The sequence below is a fragment of the Thalassophryne amazonica genome, chromosome 1, assembly GCF_902500255.1.
Source record: "Thalassophryne amazonica chromosome 1, fThaAma1.1, whole genome shotgun sequence".
Taxonomy (NCBI): Eukaryota; Metazoa; Chordata; class Actinopteri; order Batrachoidiformes; family Batrachoididae; genus Thalassophryne; species Thalassophryne amazonica.
In genome coordinates this window covers 173,421,333-173,440,896 of record NC_047103.1, presented here as the reverse complement: position 1 = coordinate 173,440,896, position 19,564 = coordinate 173,421,333, and the positions used below count along the sequence as shown (strand labels likewise).

Genomic DNA, 19,564 nt, shown 5'->3' with positions numbered 1-19,564 from the left:
GGACTGGATAAATGCTCAAAATGCACAATCCAAAAAGGTAAAAAGACAAAAACAGAAAACATACAGTTGGATGAAGGGAGCTACATTGAAGATCTGGCTATAGACTCCACATACAAATACTTGGGAATTGAACAAAATACTACAATCGAGCACAAGAAAATGAGAAAGAAAACAACAGAGGAATACCTAAACCGCTTAAAAAAGATCTGCAAAACAGAGTCGACACCAAAGAACAAGATCACAGCCATAAACCAGTTTGCAATACCAGTGGTGACCTATGGGTTTGGCATAGTAGACTGGCCACAGCGTGAGCTTAATAAGTTGGACACTATATATATATATATATATATATATATATATATATGCACACGCACACACACAGTGGGGCCAAAAAGTATTGATTCAGTCCCTGATTGTGCAAGTTCTCCTACTTAGAAAGATGAGAGAGGTCTGTAATTTTCATTGTAGGTACATTTCAACTATGAGGGACAAAATGAGAAAAGAAAATCCAGAAAATCACATTGTACGATTTTTAAAGAATTTATTTGTAAATTATGGTGGAAAATAAGTATTTGGTCAATAAGAAACAAGATTTCTGGTAGGAGAACTTGCACAGTCAGGGACTGACTTAATACCTTTTTTTTTTTTACCCCACTGTATACTGAGCAAAAATATAAACCAGCACTTTTGTTTTTGCTACCATTTTTCATGATCAAACTCAAAGATCTAAAACATTTTCTATATACACAAAAAGGCCTATTTTCTCAAATATTGTTGACAAATCTGTCTAAATCTGTGTGAGCACTTCTCCTTTGCTGAGATAATCTGTCCCACCTCACAGGTGTGCCATCAAGTAAGAATTTATATTTACTACGTTATAAATTGTAAATAAAAACAGAATCCAATGATTTTCAAATCCTCTTCAACCTAAATTCAACTGAATACACCACAAAGACAAGATATTTAATGTTAAAACTGATAAACTTTATTGTTTTTGTGCACATATTTGTTCATTTTGAAATGGATGCCTGCAACATGTTTCAAAAAGCTGGGACAGTGGTAACAAAAGACTGGGAAAGTTGATGAATGCTCAAAGAACACCTGTTTGGAAACATTTCACAGGTGAACAGGTTAATTGGAAACAGGTGAGTGTCATGATTGGGTATAAAAGGAGCTTCCCTAAAAGGCTCAGCCGTTCACAAGCAAAGATGGGGTGAGGATCTCCAATTTGTGAACAACTGCGTGAAAAAATAGTCCAACAGTTTAAGAACAAAGTTTCTCAACGTTCAATTGCAAGGAATTTAGGGATTCCATCATCTACAGTTCATAATATAATCAGAAGATTCAGAGAATCTGGAGAACTTTCTACACGTAAGCAGCAAGGCCGAAAACCAACAGTGAATGCCCGTGACCTTTGATCCCTCAGGCGGCACTGCATTAAAAAACCAACATTATTGTGTAAAGGATCTTACCGCGTGGGCTCAGGAACACTTCAGAAAACCATTGTCAGTTAACACAGTTCGTCGCTACATCTACAAGTGCAAGTTAAAACTCTACCATGCAAACTGAAAGCCAGACATCAACAACATCCAGAAACACTGCCACCTTCTCTGGGCCCAAGCTCATTTGAAATGGACAGACGCAAAGTGGAAAAGTGTGCTGTGGTCTGATGAGTCCACATTTCAAATTGTTTTTGGAAATCATGGACATCGTGTCCTCTGGACAAAAGAGGAAAAAGACCATCCAGATTGTTACCAGCACAAAGTTCAAAAGCCAGCATCTGTGATGGTATGGGGGTGTCTTAGTGCCCATGACACGGACAACTTACACATCTGTGATGGCACCATCAATGCTGAAAGGTACATCCAGGTTTTGGAGCAACACATGCTGCCATCCAAGCAACGTCTTTTTCAGGGACGTCCCTGCTTATTTCAGCAAGACAATGCCAAGACACATTCTGCACGTGTTACAACAGCGTGGCTTCGTAGTAAAAGAGTGCAGGTACTAGACTGGCCTGCCTGCAGTCCAGACCTGTCGCCCATTGAAAATGTGTGGCACATTATGAAATGTAAAATACAACAACAGAGACCCCGGACTGTTGAACAACTGAAGTCGTACATCAAGCAAGAATGGGAAAGAATTCTACCTACAAAGCTTCAACAATTAGTGTCCTCAGTTCCCAAACACTTATTGAGTGTTGTTAGAAGGAAAGGTGATGTAACACAGTGGTAAACATACCACTGTCCCAGCTTTTTAGAAACATGTTGCAGACATCCATTTCAAAATGAGCAAATATTTGCACAAAAACAATAAAGTTTATCAGTTTGAACATTAAATATCTTGTCTTTGTGGTGTTTTCAATTGAATATAGGTTGAAGAGGATTTGAAAATCATTGGATTCTGTTTTTATTTACATTTTACACAACGTCCCAACTTCATTGGAATTGGGGTTGTACTTGTATATCAGTTGTTTAAGCCGCAGGGTTCAGTGTGTGAAAAAAGCAGCAGCTTTTCCGTTCTTAAATGACGGTGTATCGAATACTGTGATAAACTGTGACTTCTAATACTGTGTCTTACTGCTTTTGAAAGATGATGACAATGTTTGGGGGTTTATTTTTTTTATTTATTAATTTTTCATGTGTTCTTTGTGTTTGTGATCCTTGAATTTACCCAGCAGCCCCTGCGGCGCTTACAGTGAAACTGGTTTATCAAAAGCTGACAGTGTAATCTGATGTGCCCGTGTCCAAATCAATACTAAAAGTTATTGGTTATCTGTAATAAAGATAAGCCTTTTAGCAGTTTATCAGTTTAGCGTCACAAAAGATAACTTTTCAGTTATTGAATTAATGGTTATCAAAACTAACTTTTTGGTTAGCTGTGCCCGCCACTGCAGTGAGCTTATGTTAATGAGACCCAGACTAAAGATCTCAGTGGGTTGACACTTGGATGACTGGGATTTGGTGGTGGTTCCAGAGTAGTATATATAAGATGTTGAAATTTAGGTTTAAGGGGCTCCATGCGGGTTGTAGATATCAGACACAAAACATTTGATGTTGCAGGAACAGCCAGTGGGGCATCCTCATTTTGAATGACATCCAATGTAGTAATGGGTATTCAGTTTTCAAAACATATCCCTATGTTACCAAGAATCACCGAATTTGATAGTATCTCACTGCGTGCACTGATAAAACTTGTAACATCCGCAAAAAGCACAACCTGCTTAATCAATCCTATTCCAACAAAACTGTTTAAGAACCTGTGGCCCACTATTTGCCCTACTGTGCTGGAACCTCAGGATGGCCATGGTCATCTTCAACCACTTATCCGGGATCAGGTCGCGGGGGCAACAGCTCCAGCCGGGGACCCCAGACTTCCCTTTCCTGGGTCACATTGACCACCTCTGACTGGGGGATCCCGAGGCGTTCCCAGGTCAGTGTGGACATAGAATCTCTCCACCTACTCCTGGGTCTTCCCTGGGGTCTCCTCCCACATGGTTGTGCCTGGAACACTTCCCTACAGAGGCACCAAGTAGGGATCCTTACCAGATGCCCTGGCAGCCCTGGCGGAGGCCAACCTCCACTGGAAACGACTCCGACTTACTGCCAAGCAACCGAACACAACTCTCTCAGCTTATACTCCCGCAGCACCTCCCACAGCATCTCCCGGGGTACCTGATCATACGCCTTCTCCAAGTCCACAAAACACATATAGACTGAGTGGGCATACTCCCACGCCCCTTCCAGGATCCTTGTGAGAGTGAAGAGCTGGTCGGTTGTTCCACAACCAGGATGGAACCCACATTGTTCATTGTTCCTCTTCAATCAGAGGTTTGATTATCAGCCGGTTTGATTACCTCAACGCAATATTGAAGAGACGTCTTATCCAAGACAGTCCTTCCACACCCAAAGACTTCAGCATTTCTGGACGGATCTCATCAACCCGCCTGGGCCATGCCACTGCGGAGTTGTTTGACTACCTCAGTGATTTCCACCAGGGAAATTGATGAGAATCTTCCATCAGCTTCCAGCTCTACCCCTACTATAGAGGGCACTCCAGTCTGATGCAGGAGTTCCTCAAAGTGTTCCTTCCATCGTCGGATTACATCCTCAGTTGAGGTCAACAGAGTCCCATCTTTACTGTAGACACCTTGGATGGTTCCCTGTGTTCCCCTCCTGATGTGCCTCACAGTCCGCCAGAAGCACCTTGGTGCCAAGTGAAAGTCCTTCTCCATGGTTGCTCTGAACCCTTCCCACACCCCATGCTTTGCCTCCCCCACAGAAGAGGCTGCTTCCCTTCAGGCCACTCAGTACCTTGCAACTGCCTCCGGAGTCCTCAGAGGAAACATATCCTGGAAGAATTCAGTCGGACAGCTTCCCTGACCACAAGTGTCCACCACAGTGTTCAAGGGTTGCCGCCCCTTGAAGAACCTAAGCCCTTCAGGCCACAACTCCCCACTGCAACTTCAGCAGTGGAAGCTTTGAACATTGCCCATTCTGGTTCAATGCCCCCAACCTCCACAGGGATGCCAGAGGTGTGAGTTGAAGATCTGTCGGACAGTGGGCTCCTCCAGACGTTCCCAGTTCATCCGCACTATCTATTTGGGCTTACCAGGTCTGTCCAATGTCCTCCCCCACCCTCTGATCCAACTTACTACCAGAGGGTGATCAGTTGACAGCTCTGCCCCTCTCTTCATCCGAGTGTCCAGAACATGCGGCCTCAGATCAGATGATACAATCACAAAATCAATCATCGACCTTTGGCCTTGGGTGCTCTGGTACCATGTACACTTATGAGCATCCTTATGTTTGAACATAGTGTTCATTCACACTGACAAAGTGAGGAACCTTGGGGTAATTTTTGATCCTTCATTGTCCTTTGACCTCCACATTAGAAATATTACTAGGACTACTTTCTTCCACCTGCAAAATATAGCAAAGATTTGTCCCATCCTGTCTATGGCTGATGCTGAGACCCTGATCCATGCATTTATCTCTTCTAGATTAGACTACTGCAATGTTCTATTTTCTGCTTTACCGCAGTCTAGCATTAGGGGTCTCCAATTGGTTCAAAATGCTGCAGCCAGACTTTTGACACGAAGCAGAAAGTACAACCACATTGCAATCATTTTGGCGTCTCTTCGCTGGCTTCCTGTCCCAGTGAGATCAGATTTTAAGGTTCTGCTACTAACCTATAAAATTGTTCATGGACTGGCACCTCCCTACTTAGCTGACCTAATTAAACCTTACGTACCGGCCCAGGCTTTACATTCTCAGGGTGCAGGACTACTTTGTGTCCCTAAGGTGAATAAGAAGTCTGCGGGTCACAGAGCTTTCTCTTATCGTGTCCCTGTTCTGTGGAATGATCTCCCTGCGTCAATAAAACAGTCAGATTCTGTGGAGACTTTCAAGTCCAGATTTAAGATGCACTTATTTTCCCTTTCATATGGCAGCATACTGGTACAGTTTTGTTTTACACTTTTTACTCTTTTAATTCATTTATTAGCAATTGCAGCGTGTCGCGGCCTCAACTTTACCTAAATTCTGCATCTTTTAGTGAAGTTTAGGGCTAGTGGTCGGCGATCACCTTAGTATTTCTTCTGTTTTTCTTGTTGTTTAATGCTGATAAATTATACTGTATTTTTTGTCTTTCTGATGCCTGATTCTGTTTTTTCTCTGTTTAAGCTGCAGCTCCATCCAGAGATGGGAGTTGTATTCGTGTTGGCGATCCTCCTGTCCTGTGCACCAACAGCATTTCTTGTATATATGAATTGTTCTGTAATTTGTGTCTGTATCATGGCCCAAGCAGAGGGTCACCCCTTTCAGTCTGGTCTGCTTGAGGTTTCTTCTTCAGAGGGAGTTTTTCCTTACCACTGTTGCTCTGGGGGTTGGTAAGGTTAGACCTTACCTGTGTGAAGCGCTTTGAGGCAACTCTGTTGTGATTTGGTGCTATATAAATGAAAATACATTGAAATTGAATTGAAATTCGTTATGGATTCGGGTTTAGATCAGGGAGGCTGATCCTCCCAATCACGTCTCTCCAGGTTTCCATGTCATTGCCCACGTGTGCATTGAAGTACCCCAGCAGAACAATAGAGTTCCCCAATGGAGCCCTATACAGGACTCCATTCAGGGACTCCAAGAAGGCTGAATACTCCAAACTGCTGTTCGGTGCATACGCACAAACAACAGTCAGAGAGAGTTTTGCCCCCCACCATGCGAAGGCACAGGGAGGCGACCCTCTCATCTCCTGGGGTAAACTCCAAAGTAGCTGTGCTCAGCCGGGTACTCGTGAGTATCCCCACAACCCCCTGGTGCCTCCAGAGAAGAATAAGGTCCAACCCCTATCAAGGGGAGTGGTTTTGTAGCCGAGGCTGTGCATGGAGGCAAGGCCCACCAGAACTAACTGGTATTGTTCCACTTCCTGCACAAGCTCTGGCGCCTTCACCCACAGTGAAGCGATGTTCCACACCCCCAGAGTCAGCCCCTGCTACATGTCTCGTCTACTGAGGCCCTTGAATTTCACTGCCTCCCAAGAGACAGTGCACCTGACACCAGCGGTTCCCCCTACAGGTGGTGAGCCCACAGGGTGGAGATGAAAAGTTTCCTTTTTCAGGCTGTGTCGGACTGGACTCTGTGGCAAGAGCAGCTACCAGGTGCTCGCTGACGGGCCCACAAAGGCTCCAGACAACACAGCTCTCAGGTTCATAGTGGCACACATAGCTCTCCATCACAATAAGGTGAGAGTTTCTGGAGAGGATGATAAATGCTTAAAAACAAACAAAAAATAAATAAAATTTCATTCAGGTCTGAGTTACTGTACCCACCAAATCAAAATGAGCACGTAATGAGCATCAATAAGGTCAAGAACATGCCCACATTTCACTTGGCTGCAGACAGTCAGTTGGACTATGGACTGGTCTTCTGCCTGGGGTCAGTCTGTGCAGTGGGCGTGGAACACATGATGTCATCACCTGCTGACAGACCTGACCTTTCTTGACCTGTTCTGTGGGGGTGGAGGTCTGTTTGGGGAGGTGATGGTCTTGAGGCTGAAGCAGTGACCTTTTCAAATCCCTGTCAGATGGTCAAATCACTCTGAGGTCACTGAGTGGGTGAATGTGTGGTTTTGGACAGAACCAGAACATTTTCAATCCAAAATGACCACAATTCATCAAACGGCTTCCTGTGTAGTTTTTGATGCCCTGGGGTCAGAGGTCACCTCATGCTGAGAAACTGCGTGTGGACGTGTTCCTGCCCGTCCTGGACGCTCTGCTGAGCTGGTCTGGATTTTCGAGAGAACCTGGACATCTGATGGTGGCTGTGGTCCCTGACCAGACCGATCCAGCTCAGGTGTTCCACATGCTGACCAAAAAACAAACAAACAAAAAACACTTTACAATCGATCCGTGAGTCAGTTCAAATTCTGGGTGATGTTCTTAGATTGTGAAATAAGATTTTCTATAAGTCAAATATTTTCAGTCCACGACACAAAGACACACACACAGACAGACACACACAGAGACACAGACACACACAGAAACATACACATACATATATCAGTAGACAGTCTTGTGGATTGTTTGACCTGGCCGGTTTGTGATTATTGCACAGATGTGCACTGGCATCACAATCAAAGGCCACACTTGACTGTTGGGACTGTTTACACAGAGACTGCTACCTGCTGCTTTGGACTTGAATTAACAGTCTTTTTCAAGACTTTTTTACCTTTTTACTTTTTTTTTTTACTTTTTTACTGTGCTCCAACGCCTAAGGAAGACCTCTAACGGTCGAAACATCGCGACGGAGCACTTTTATCAGCTAACTTTCATCAGCGTTGGCAAGCTAACTAGCTTGCTAACGCTTTCGTTTTTATTTTTTTTATTTTATTTTATTTTATTTTTTTCTCTTTTAGCACTGTTGTCGTGCGTTATCTGTGCTGCTCCACAGCGTGTTTAGTTGATTTTTATTTTATTTTAGCACTGTTGTCGTGCGTTGCCTGTGCTGCTTCATGGCCTGTCTGGTGCCTTAACTAAAGCACTCCTTCTGCTGAATCACCTTTAAATTATTTACACATTATTCACTTTGTGTGTTTTTAGGAATCCGCTAGGTTGCGTAGCTACTAGCTCTTAGCCGATTTAGCATGGCGGCTTCTCCTGTCTCTCCCGTACTTTTCTGCTCTGGGTGTGAAATGTTTAGTTATTCCTCGGCCTCCTTTAGCAGTAATGGTACATGTAATAAGTGTAGCTTATTCGTAGCTTTGGAGGCCAGGCTGGGCGAATTGGAGACTCGGCTCCGCACCGTGGAAAATTCTACAGCTAGCCAGGCGCCTGTAGTCGGTGCGGACCAAGGTAGCTTAGCCGCCGCTAGTTCCCCCCTGGCAGATCCCGAGCAGTCGGGAAAGCAGGCTGACTGGGTGACTGTGAGGAGGAAGCGTAGCCCTAAACAGAAGCCCCGTGTACACCGCCAACCCGTTCACATCTCTAACCGTTTTTCCCCACTCAACGATACACTCGCCGAGGATCAAACTCTGGTTATTGGCGACTCTGTTTTGAGAAATGTGAAGTTAGCGACACCAGCAACCATTGTCAATTGTCTTCCGGGGGCCAGAGCAGGCGACATCGAAGGACATTTGAAATTGCTGGCTAAGGCTAAGCGTAAATTTGGTAAGATTGTAATTCACGTCGGCAGTAATGACACTCGGTTACGCCAATCGGAGGTCACTAAAATTAACATTAAATCGGTGTGTAACTTTGCAAAAACAATGTCGGACTCTGTTGTTTTCTCTGGGCCCCTCCCCAATCAGACCGGGAGTGACATGTTTAGTCACATGTTCTCCTTGAATTGCTGGCTGTCTGAGTGGTGTCCAAAAAATGAGGTGGGCTTCATTGATAATTGGCAAAGCTTCTGGGGAAAACCTGGTCTTGTTAGGAGAGACGGCATCCATCCCACTTTAGAGGGAGCAGCTCTCATTTCTAGAAATCTGGCCAATTTTCTTGGATCCTCCAAACTGTGACTGTCCAGCATTGGGACCAGGAGGCAGAGCTGTGGTCTTATACACCTCTCTGCAGCTTCTCTCCCCCTGCCATCCCCTCATTACCCCATCCCCGTAGAGACGGTGCCTGCTCCCAGACCACCAATAACCAGCAAAAATCTATTTAAGCATAAAAATTCAAAAAGAAAAAATAATATAGCACCTTCAACTGCACCACAGACTAAAACAGTTAAATGTGGTCTATTAAACATTAGGTCTCTCTCTTCTAAGTCCCTGTTGGTAAATGATATAATAATTGATCAACATATTGATTTATTCTGCCTTACAGAAACCTGGTTACAGCAGGATGAATATGTTAGTTTAAATGAGTCAACACCCCCGAGTCACACTAACTGTCAGAATGCTCGTAGCACGGGCCGAGGAGGAGGATTAGCAGCAATCTTCCATTCCAGCTTATTAATTAATCAAAAACCCAGACAGAGCTTTAATTCATTTGAAAGCTTGTCTCTTAGTCTTGTCCATCCAAATTGGAAGTCCCAAAAACCAGTTTTATTTGTTATTATCTATCGTCCACCTGGTCGTTACTGTGAGTTTCTCTGTGAATTTTCAGACCTTTTGTCTGACTTAGTGCTTAGCTCAGATAAGATAATTATAGTGGGCGATTTTAATATCCACACAGATGCTGAGAATGACAGCCTCAACACTGCATTTAATCTATTATTAGACTCTATTGGCTTTGCTCAAAAAGTAAATGAGTCCACCCACCACTTTAATCATATCTTAGATCTTGTTCTGACTTATGGTATGGAAATAGAAGACTTAACAGTATTCCCTGAAAACTCCGTTCTGTCTGATCATTTTTTAATAACATTTACATTTACTCTGATGGACTACCCTGCAGTGAGGAATAAGTTTCATTACACTAGAAGTCTTTCAGAAAGCGCTGTAACTAGGTTTAAGGATATGATTCCTTCATTATGTTCTCTAATGTCATATACCAACACAGTGCAGAGTAGCTACCTAAACTCTGTAAGTGAGATAGAGTATCTCGTCAATAGTTTTACATCCTCTTTGAAGACAACTTTGGATGCTGTAGCTCCTCTGAAAAAGAGAGCTTTAAATCAGAAGTGTCTGACTCCGTGGTATAACTCACAAACTCGTGGCTTAAAGCAGATAACCCGTAAGTTGGAGAGGAAATGGCGTCTCACTAATTTAGAAGATCTTCACTTAGCCTGCAAAAAGAGTTTGTTGCTCTATAAAAAAGCCCTCCGTAAAGCTAGGACATCTTTCTACTCATCACTAATTGAAGAAAATAAGAATAACCTCAGGTTTCTTTTCAGCACTGTAGCTAAGCTGACAAAGGGTCAGAGCTCTATTGAGCTGAGTATTCCATTAACTTTAACTAGTAATGACTTCATGACTTTCTTTGCTAACAAAATTTTGACTATTAGAGAAAAAATTACTCATAACCATCCCAAAGATGTATCGTTATCTTTGGCTGCTTTCAGTGATGCCGGTATTTGGTTAGACTCTTTCTCTCCGGTTGTTCTGTCTGAGTTATTTTCATTGGTTGCTTCGTCCAAACCATCGGCATGTTTATTGGACCCCATTCCTGCCAGGCTGCTCAAGGAAGTCCTACCATTATTTAATGCTTCAATCTTAAATATGATTAATCTATCTTTGTTAGTTGGTTATGTACCACAGGCCTTTAAGGTGGCAGTAATTAAACCATTACTTAAAAAGCCATCACTTGACCCAGCTATCTTAGCTAATTATAGGCCAATCTCCAACCTTCCTTTTCTCTCAAAGATTCTTAAGAGGGTAGTTGTAAAACAGCTAACTGATCACCTGCAGAGGAATGGTCTATTTGAAGAGTTTCAGTCAGGTTTTAGAATTCATCATAGTACAGAAACAGCATTAGTGAAGGTTACAAATGATCTTCTTATGGCTTCGGACAGTGGACTTATCTCTGTGCTTGTTCTGTTGGACCTCAGTGCTGCTTTTGATACTGTTGACCATAAAATTTTATTACAGAGATTAGAGCATGTCATAGGTATTAAAGGCACTGCGCTGCGGTGGTTTGAATCATATTTGTCTAATAGATTACAGTTTGTTCATGTAAATGGGGAATCTTCTTCACGGACTAAAGTTAATTATGGAGTTCCACAAGGTTCTGTGCTAGGACCAATTTTATTCACTTTATACATGCTTCCCTTAGGCAGTATTATTAGACGGTATTGCTTAAATTTTCATTGTTACGCAGATGATACCCAGCTTTATCTATCCATGAAGCCAGAGGACACACACCAATTAGCTAAACTGCAGGATTGTCTTACAGACATAAAGACATGGATGACCTCTAATTTCCTGCTTTTAAACTCAGATAAAACTGAAGTTATTGTACTTGGCCCCACAAATCTTAGAAGCATGGTGTCTAACCAGATTGTTACTCTGGATGGCATTTCCCTGATCTCTAGTAATACTGTGAGAAATCTTGGAGTCATTTTTGATCAGGATATGTCATTCAAAGCGCATATTAAACAAATATGTAGGACTGCTTTTTTGCATTTACGCAATATCTCTAAAATCAGAAAGGTCTTGTCTCAGAGTGATGCTGAAAAACTAATTCATGCATTTATTTCCTCTAGGCTGGACTACTGTAATTCATTATTATCAGGTTGTCCTAAAAGTTCCCTAAAAAGCCTTCAGTTGGTTCAGAATGCTGCAGCTAGAGTACTGACGGGGACTAGCAGGAGAGAGCATATCTCACCTGTGTTGGCCTCTCTTCATTGGCTTCCTGTTAATTCTAGAATAGAATTTAAAATTCTTACTTACTTATAAGGTTTTGAATAATCAGGTCTCATCTTATCTTAGGGACCTCGTAGTACCATATTACCCCATTAGAGCGCTTCGCTCTCAGACTGCAGGCTTACTTGTAGTTCCTAGGGTTTGTAAGAGTAGAATGGGAGGCAGAGCCTTCAGCTTTCAGGCTCCTTTCCTGTGGAACCAGCTCCCAATTCAGATCAGGGAGACAGATACCCTCTCTACTTTTAAGATTAGGCTTAAAACTTTCCTTTTCGCTAAGGCTTATGGTTAGGGCTGGATCAGGTGACCCTGGACCATCCCTTGGTTATGCTGCTTTAGATGTAGATTGTGGGGGGTTCCCATGATGCACTGTTTCTTTCTCTTTTTGCTCCGTATGCATCACTCTGCATTTAATCATTAGTGATTGATCTCTGCCCCCCTCCACAGCATGTCTTTTTCCTGGTTCTCTCCCTCAGCCCCAACCAGTCCCAGCAGAAGACTGCCCCTCCCTGAGCCTGGTTCTGCTGGAGGTTTCTTCCTGTTAAAAGGGAGTTTTTCCTTCCCACTGTTGCCAAGTGCTTGCTCACAGGGGGTCGTTTTGACCGTTGGGGTTTTTTATAATTATTGTATGGCCTTGCCTTACAATATAAAGCGCCTTGGGGCAACTGTTTGTTGTGATTTGGCGCTATATAAGAAAAAAGTTGATTGATTGATTGATTGATTGTTTAAACTCAGCACTCAAAACTACACTCGACATGATTGTTCCACCTTTATCATGGGCGCAATTTGGTGGGGGATAGGGGGGACATGTCCCCCCCACCTTCTGACATATATGTGTGTATATGTGTGTACTTCAAACATGCTATGTCAGTCTTATGTGCAATCCATGTCAGAATAGTATCTTTGTTTCTGCAAGTTTGTATTTTTAGCAGCATTGACTTGTTTACACCTGTTTCTTGTTTGTCACATTCTGAATTTTCTGCGACTGCATTTGACCAGATTTGAAACCAAAAATAGTTGCCTCCAGGGACTAGTGTCTACACATAAGTATCAATGGACCATATGCTAATTGATTAAATTCTGAGAGTTAGAAAAGGAAATCAGAAAAGCTATCTGGGACCTCAGAAAGCCCATCTGCAATTATTACTTGATCTCCATAATCAGTCTGTGCAAGCGACATTATGTTCAGTATGAATGTTGTCATTAGTGCCACTTCAAAAATTAAATTCATGATAAGTAATTTATCCTAAACTTATGATCTGTTGTTTTTTCAAACTTATGCAAAAACAAATCTTGAGAAAAAACAATACAGTATGCGATAGTTAATAATTATTAAGAGCCTGTTCTTTCATATTTATAAATACATTTTTCCACATTGCAGTTGTTTATTTAATGAGAACATTCTTGTTGAGTTCTACACATGTGGTGATACCTTATTTACACCAGGATGTTAATAAAATCAGTGCTGGCTATTCTCAGAATAAAGTACTTATATCCACAGTTTCAAATTGTATAAGTCAAATGGTGTCCACTTTATGGTCTTCACAAAACATTAAAATTACTCTTCTGGATGCTCAGAATGCATCTGAGCTTATCTAGAAACCGTTGGCTTCTGGGGGCCTAAAGCCGCCCCCAGACCCCCGGCCTATGGGCTTCGGCCCTGCGGGCCTCACACTTTGTCCCCCCGGTTTCTAGTTCTAAATTGCGCCCTTGGACCTTCATTAAAACCACTCCCTCTAACACACAGTCACCTGCATGACCTCAAGCATAAGGCTGGAGGTCGAGACCAGAAATGGCATAGTTCAAAATTAGTATTCCACCTTGCGTGGCGTGATGCTATCTTAATCATGCATTACTGGCTACAAAGTGGACCTGTTACTCAAAGTTCTTGTTCCACACGGTGGCAACACTTATTCATGGACAACCACCTGTAGTTCGCTCTCCTTTTACAGAACAAGATTTCCTGGATTACTTTGAGAAGAAAATAGAAGACATTAACATATCCCAGCATGCCTTAACCCAGCCACTACACCCTGCTATTGAGGTGGGCGCCACCACTGAGGTATTACAGCCATTTTTGATGTGGTGTTTGTTTCTGTGAGATGGTGTTTTTGTCGCGGTGTTTGTTTCTGTCAGATGGTGTTTTTGTCGCGGTGTTTGTTTCTGTCAGATGGTGTTTTTGTCGCGGTGTTTGTTTCTGTCAGATGGTGTTTTTGACGCGGTTTTTGTTACTGTCAGATGGTGTTTTTGTCGCAGTGTTTGTTTCTGTGAGATGGTGTTTTTGATGCGGTGTTTGTTTCTGTCAGATGGTGTTTTTGTCGCAGTGTTTGTTTCTGTGAGATGGTGTTTTTGACGCGGTGTTTGTTTCTGTCAGATGGTGTTTTTGACGCGGTTTTTGTTTCTGTCAGATGGTGTTTTTGACGCGGTTTTTGTTACTGTCAGATGGTGTTTTTGTCGCAGTGTTTGTTTCTGTGAGATGGTGTTTTTGACGCGGTGTTTGTTTCTGTCAGATGGTGTTTTTGACGCGGTTTTTGTTACTGTCAGATGGTGTTTTTGTCGCAGTGTTTGTTTCTGTGAGATGGTGTTTTTGTCGCGGTGTTTGTTTCTGTCAGATGGTGTTTTGATGCGGTGTTTGTTTCTGTCAGATGGTGTTTTTGACGCGGTGTTTGTTTCTGTCAGATGGTGTTTTTGACGCGGTTTTTGTTTCTGTCAGATGGTGTTTTTGACGCGGTTTTTGTTACTGTCAGATGGTGTTTTTGTCGCAGTGTTTGTTTCTGTGAGATGGTGTTTTTGATGCGGTGTTTGTTTCTGTCAGATGGTGTTTTTGACGCGGTTTTTGTTACTGTCAGATGGTGTTTTTGTCGCAGTGTTTGTTTCTGTGAGATGGTGTTTTTGTCGCGGTGTTTGTTTCTGTCAGATGGTGTTTTTGATGCGGTGTTTGTTTCTGTGAGATGGTGTTTTTGACGCGGTGTTTGTTTCTGTCAGATGGTGTTTTTGACGCGGTTTTTGTTTCTGTCAGATGGTGTTTTTGACGCGGTTTTTGTTACTGTCAGATGGTGTTTTTGTCGCAGTGTTTGTTTCTGTGAGATGGTGTTTTGATGCGGTGTTTGTTTCTGTCAGATGGTGTTTTTGACGCGGTTTTTGTTACTGTCAGATGGTGTTTTTGTCGCAGTGTTTGTTTCTGTGAGATGGTGTTTTTGTCGCGGTGTTTGTTTCTGTCAGATGGTGTTTTTGTCGCAGTGTTTGTTTCTGTCAGATGGTGTTTTTGTCGCGGTGTTTGTTTCTGTCAGATGGTGTTTTTGACACGGTGTTTGTTTCTGTCACATGGTGTTTTTGACGCGGTGTTTGTTTCTGTCACATGGTGTTTTTGACGCGGTGTTTGTTTCTGTCAGAAGGTGTTTTTGTCATCATGTTTGTTTCTGTCAGATGGTGTTTTTGTCGCGGTGTTTGTTTCTGTCAGATGGTGTTTTTGTCGCGGTGTTTGTTTGTCAGATGGTGTTTTTGTTACTGTCAGATGGTGTTTTTGTCGCAGTGTTTGTTTCTGTCAGATGGTGTTTTTGTTACTGTCAGATGGTGTTTTTGTCGCAGTGTTTGTTTCTGTCAGATGGTGTTTTTGTCGCAGTGTTTGTTTCTGTCAGATGGTGTTTTTGAGGCGGTGGTTGTTTTTGTGAGATGGTGTTTTTGACGCGGTTTTTGTTACTGTCAGATGGTGTTTTTGACACGGTGTTTGTTTCTGTCAGATGGTGTTTTTGACGCGGTTTTTGTTACTGTCAGATGGTGTTTTTGTCATTGTGGTTGTTTCTGTCAGATGGTGTTTTTGACGCGGTGTTTGTTTCTGTCAGATGGTGTTTTTGTCACGGTGGTTGTTTCTGTCAGATGGTGTTTTTGACGCGGTGTTTGTTTCTGTCAGATGGTGTTTTTGTCACGTTGGTTGTTTCTGTCAGATGGTGTTTTTGACGCAGTGTTTGTTTCTGTCAGATGGTGTTTTTGTTGCGGTGTTTGTTTCTGTCAGATGGTGTTTTTGACGCAGTGTTTGTTTCTGTCAGATGCTGTTTTTGTCTTGGTGTTTGTTTCTGTCAGATGGTGTTTTTGTCGCGGTGTTTGTTTCTGTCAGATGGTGTTTTTGTCACGGTGTTTGTTTCTGTCAGATGGTGTTTTTGTCACAGTGGTTGTTTCTGTCAGATGCTGTTTCTGACGCGGTGTTTGTTTCTGTCAGATGGTGTTTTTGACGCGGTGTTTGTTTCTGACAGATGGTGTTTTTGTCGCGGTGTTTGTTTCTGTCAGATGGTGTTTTTGTCGCGGTGTTTGTTTCTGTCAGATGGTGTTTTTGTCACAGTGTTTGTTTCTGTCAGATGGTGTTTTTGACACCCGCAGTGTTGGTTTCTGTCAGATGGTGTTTTTGAAGCGCGTGGTGTTGGTGTCTGTCAGATGGTGTTTTTGACGCGCGCGGTGTTGGTTTCTGTCAGATGGTGTTTTTGACACGCGCGGTGTTGGTTTCTGTCAGATGGTTTTTTTGACACGCGCGTTATTTGTTTCTGTCAGATGGTGTTTTTGTCACAGTGTTGGTTTCTGTCAGATGGTGTTTTTGTCGCGGTGTTTGTTTCTGTCAGATGGTGTTTTTGTCGCGGTGTTTGTTTCTGTCAGATGGTGTTTTTGTCGCGGTGTTTGTTTCTGTCAGATGGTGTTTTTGACACGTGCGGTGTTGGTTTCTGTCAGATGGTTTTTTTGACGTGCGCGTTATTTGTTTCTGTCAGATGGTGTTTTTGACACGGTGTTGGTTTCTGTCAGATGGTTTTTTTGACACGCGCGTTATTTGTTTCTGTCAGATGGTGTTTTTGTCACAGTGTTGGTTTCTGTCAGATGGTGTTTTTGAAGCGCGTGGTGTTGGTGTCTGTCAGATGGTGTTTTTGTCACAGTGTTTGTTTCTGTCAGATGGTGTTTTTGAGGCGGTGGTTGTTTCTGTGAGATGGTGTTTTTGACGCGGTTTTGTTACTGTCAGATGGTGTTTTTGACACGGTGTTTGTTTCTGTCAGATGGTGTTTTTGACGCGGTTTTTGTTACTGTCAGATGGTGTTTTTGACACGGTGTTTGTTTCTGTCAGATGGTGTTTTTGACGCGGTGTTTGTTTCTGTCAGATGGTATTTTTGTCGCAGTGTTTGTTTCTGTCAGATGGTGTTTTTGATGCGCACGGTGTTTGTTTCTGTCAGATGGTGTTTTTGTCGCGGTGTTTGTTTCTGTCAGATGGTGTTTTTGACACGCGCGGTGTTGGTTTCTGTCAGATGGTTTTTTTGACGTGCGCGTTATTTGTTTCTGTCAGATGGTGTTTTTGACACGGTGTTGGTTTCTGTCAGATGGTTTTTTTGACACGCGCGTTATTTGTTTCTGTCAGATGGTGTTTTTGTCACAGTGTTGGTTTCTGTCAGATGGTGTTTTTGAAGCGCGTGGTGTTGGTGTCTGTCAGATGGTGTTTTTGTCACAGTGTTTGTTTCTGTCAGATGGTGTTTTTGAGGCGGTGGTTGTTTCTGTGAGATGGTGTTTTTGACGCGGTTTTTGTTACTGTCAGATGGTGTTTTTGACACGGTGTTTGTTTCTGTCAGATGGTGTTTTTGACGCGTTTTTTGTTACTGTCAGATGGTGTTTTTGTCATTGTGGTTGTTTCTGTCAGATGGTGTTTTTGACGCGGTGTTTGTTTCTGTCAGATGGTGTTTTTGATGCGGTGTTTGTTTCTGTCAGATGGTGTTTTTGTCATGGTGGTTGTTTCTGTCAGATGGTGTTTTTGACGTGTGTTTGTTTCTGTCAGATGGTGTTTTTGATGCGGTGTTTGTTTCTGTCAGATGGTGTTTTTGTCGCGGCGTTTGGTTCTGTCAGATGCTGTTTTTTGACGCGGTGTTTGTTTCTGTCAGATGGTGTTTTTGGCACGGTGGTTGTTTCTGTAAGATGGTGTTTTTGTCGCGGTGTTTGTTTCTGTCAGATGGTGTTTTTGACGCGGTGTTTGTTTCTGTCAGATGGTGTTTTTGTCACGTTGGTTGTTTCTGTCAGATGGTGTTTTTGACGCGGTGTTTGTTTCTGTCAGATGGTGTTTTTGTCACGTTGGTTGTTTCTGTCAGATGGTGTTTTTGACGCAGTGTTTGTTTCTGTCAGATGGTGTTTTTGTTGCGGTGTTTGTTTCTGTCAGATGCTGTTTTTGTCTTGGTGTTTGTTTCTGTCAGATGGTGTTTTTGTAGCGGTGTTTGTTTCTGTCAGATGGTGTTTTTGTCACGGTGGTTGTTTCTGTCAGATGGTGTTTTTGTCGCGGTGTTTGTTTCTATCAGATGGTGTTTTTGTCACGGTGTTTGTTTCTGTCAGATGGTGTTTTTGTCGCGGTGTTTGTTTCTGTCAGATGGTGTTTTTGTCAAAGTGGTTGTTTCTGTCAGATGGTGTTTTTGTCTCGGATTTTTGATTCTGTCAGATGGTGTTTTTGTCACGGTGTTTGTTTCTGTCAGATGGTGTTTTTGTCACAGTGGTTGTTTCTGTCAGATGCTGTTTCTGACGCGGTGTTTGTTTCTGTCAGATGGTGTTTTTGACGCGGTGTTTGTTTCTGACAGATGGTGTTTTTGTCGCGGTGTTTGTTTCTGTCAGATGGTGTTTTTGTCGCGTGTTGTTTCTGTCAGATGGTGTTTTTGTCACAGTGTTTGTTTCTGTCAGATGGTGTTTTTGACGCGGTGTTTGTTTCTGACAGATGGTGTTTTTGTCGCGGTGTTTGTTTCTGTCAGATGGTGTTTTTGTCGCGGTGTTTGTTTCTGTCAGATGGTGTTTTTGTCACAGTGTTGGTTTCTGTCAGATGGTGTTTTTGAAGCGCGTGTTGTTGGTGTCTGTCAGATGGTGTTTTTGACGCGCGCGGTGTTGGTTTCTGTCAGATGGTTTTTTTGACGTGCGCGTTATTTGTTTCTGTCAGATGGTGTTTTTGACACGGTGTTTGTTTCTGTCAGATGGTGTTTTTGACGCGCGCGGTGTTTGTTTCTGTCAGATGGTGTTTTTGTCGCGGTGTTTGTTTCTGTCAGATGGTGTTTTTGACGCGGTGTTTGTTACTGTGAGATGGTGTTTTTGTCGCGGTGTTTGTTTCTGTCAGATGGTGTTTTTGACACGGTGTTTGTTACTGTGAGATGGTGTTTTTGTCGCGGTGTTTGTTTCTGTCAGATGGTGTTTTTGACGCGGTGTTTGTTTCTGTCAGATGGTGTTTTTGACACGCGCGGTGTTGGTTTCTGTCAGATGGTTTTTTTGACGTGCGCGTTATTTGTTTCTGTCAGATGGTGTTTTTGACACGGTGTTTGTTTCTGTCAGATGGTGTTTTTGACGCGGTGTTTGTTTCTGTCAGTGGTTTTTTGCGCGTGTTTGTTTCTGTCAGATGGTGTTTTTGACGCGCGCGGTGTTTGTTTCTGTCAGATGGTGTTTTTGTCGCGGTGTTTGTTTCTGTCAGATGGTGTTTTTGACACGCGCGGTGTTGGTTTCTGTCAGATGGTTTTTTTGACGTGCGCGTTATTTGTTTCTGTCAGATGGTGTTTTTGACACGGTGTTTGTTTCTGTCAGATGGTGTTTTTGTCGTGGTGTTTGTTTCTGTCAGATGGTGTTTTTGACGCGGTGTTTGTTTCTGTCAGATGGTATTTTGTCACAGTGTTTGTTTCTGTCAGATGGTGTTTTTGACGCGGTGTTTGTTTCTGTCAGATGGTATTTTTGTCGCAGTGTTTGTTTCTGTCAGATGGTGTTTTTGACGCGGTGTTTGTTTTCTGTCAGA

At 42.7% G+C, this 19,564-nt stretch overlaps 1 protein-coding gene across 1 annotated transcript in view; it reads right to left on the bottom strand.

Annotated features, from left to right (window-relative positions):
* The window catches only part of LOC117520782 (high affinity cGMP-specific 3',5'-cyclic phosphodiesterase 9A-like), a 67,647-nt gene that overhangs the window by 38,261 nt on the left and 9,822 nt on the right, over positions 1–19,564 (bottom strand). The window contains exon 4 of the mRNA XM_034182144.1: positions 7,216–7,358. Coding sequence (XP_034038035.1) covers positions 7,216–7,358 — 143 coding nt within the window. The remainder of the gene's footprint in view (positions 1–7,215; positions 7,359–19,564) is intronic.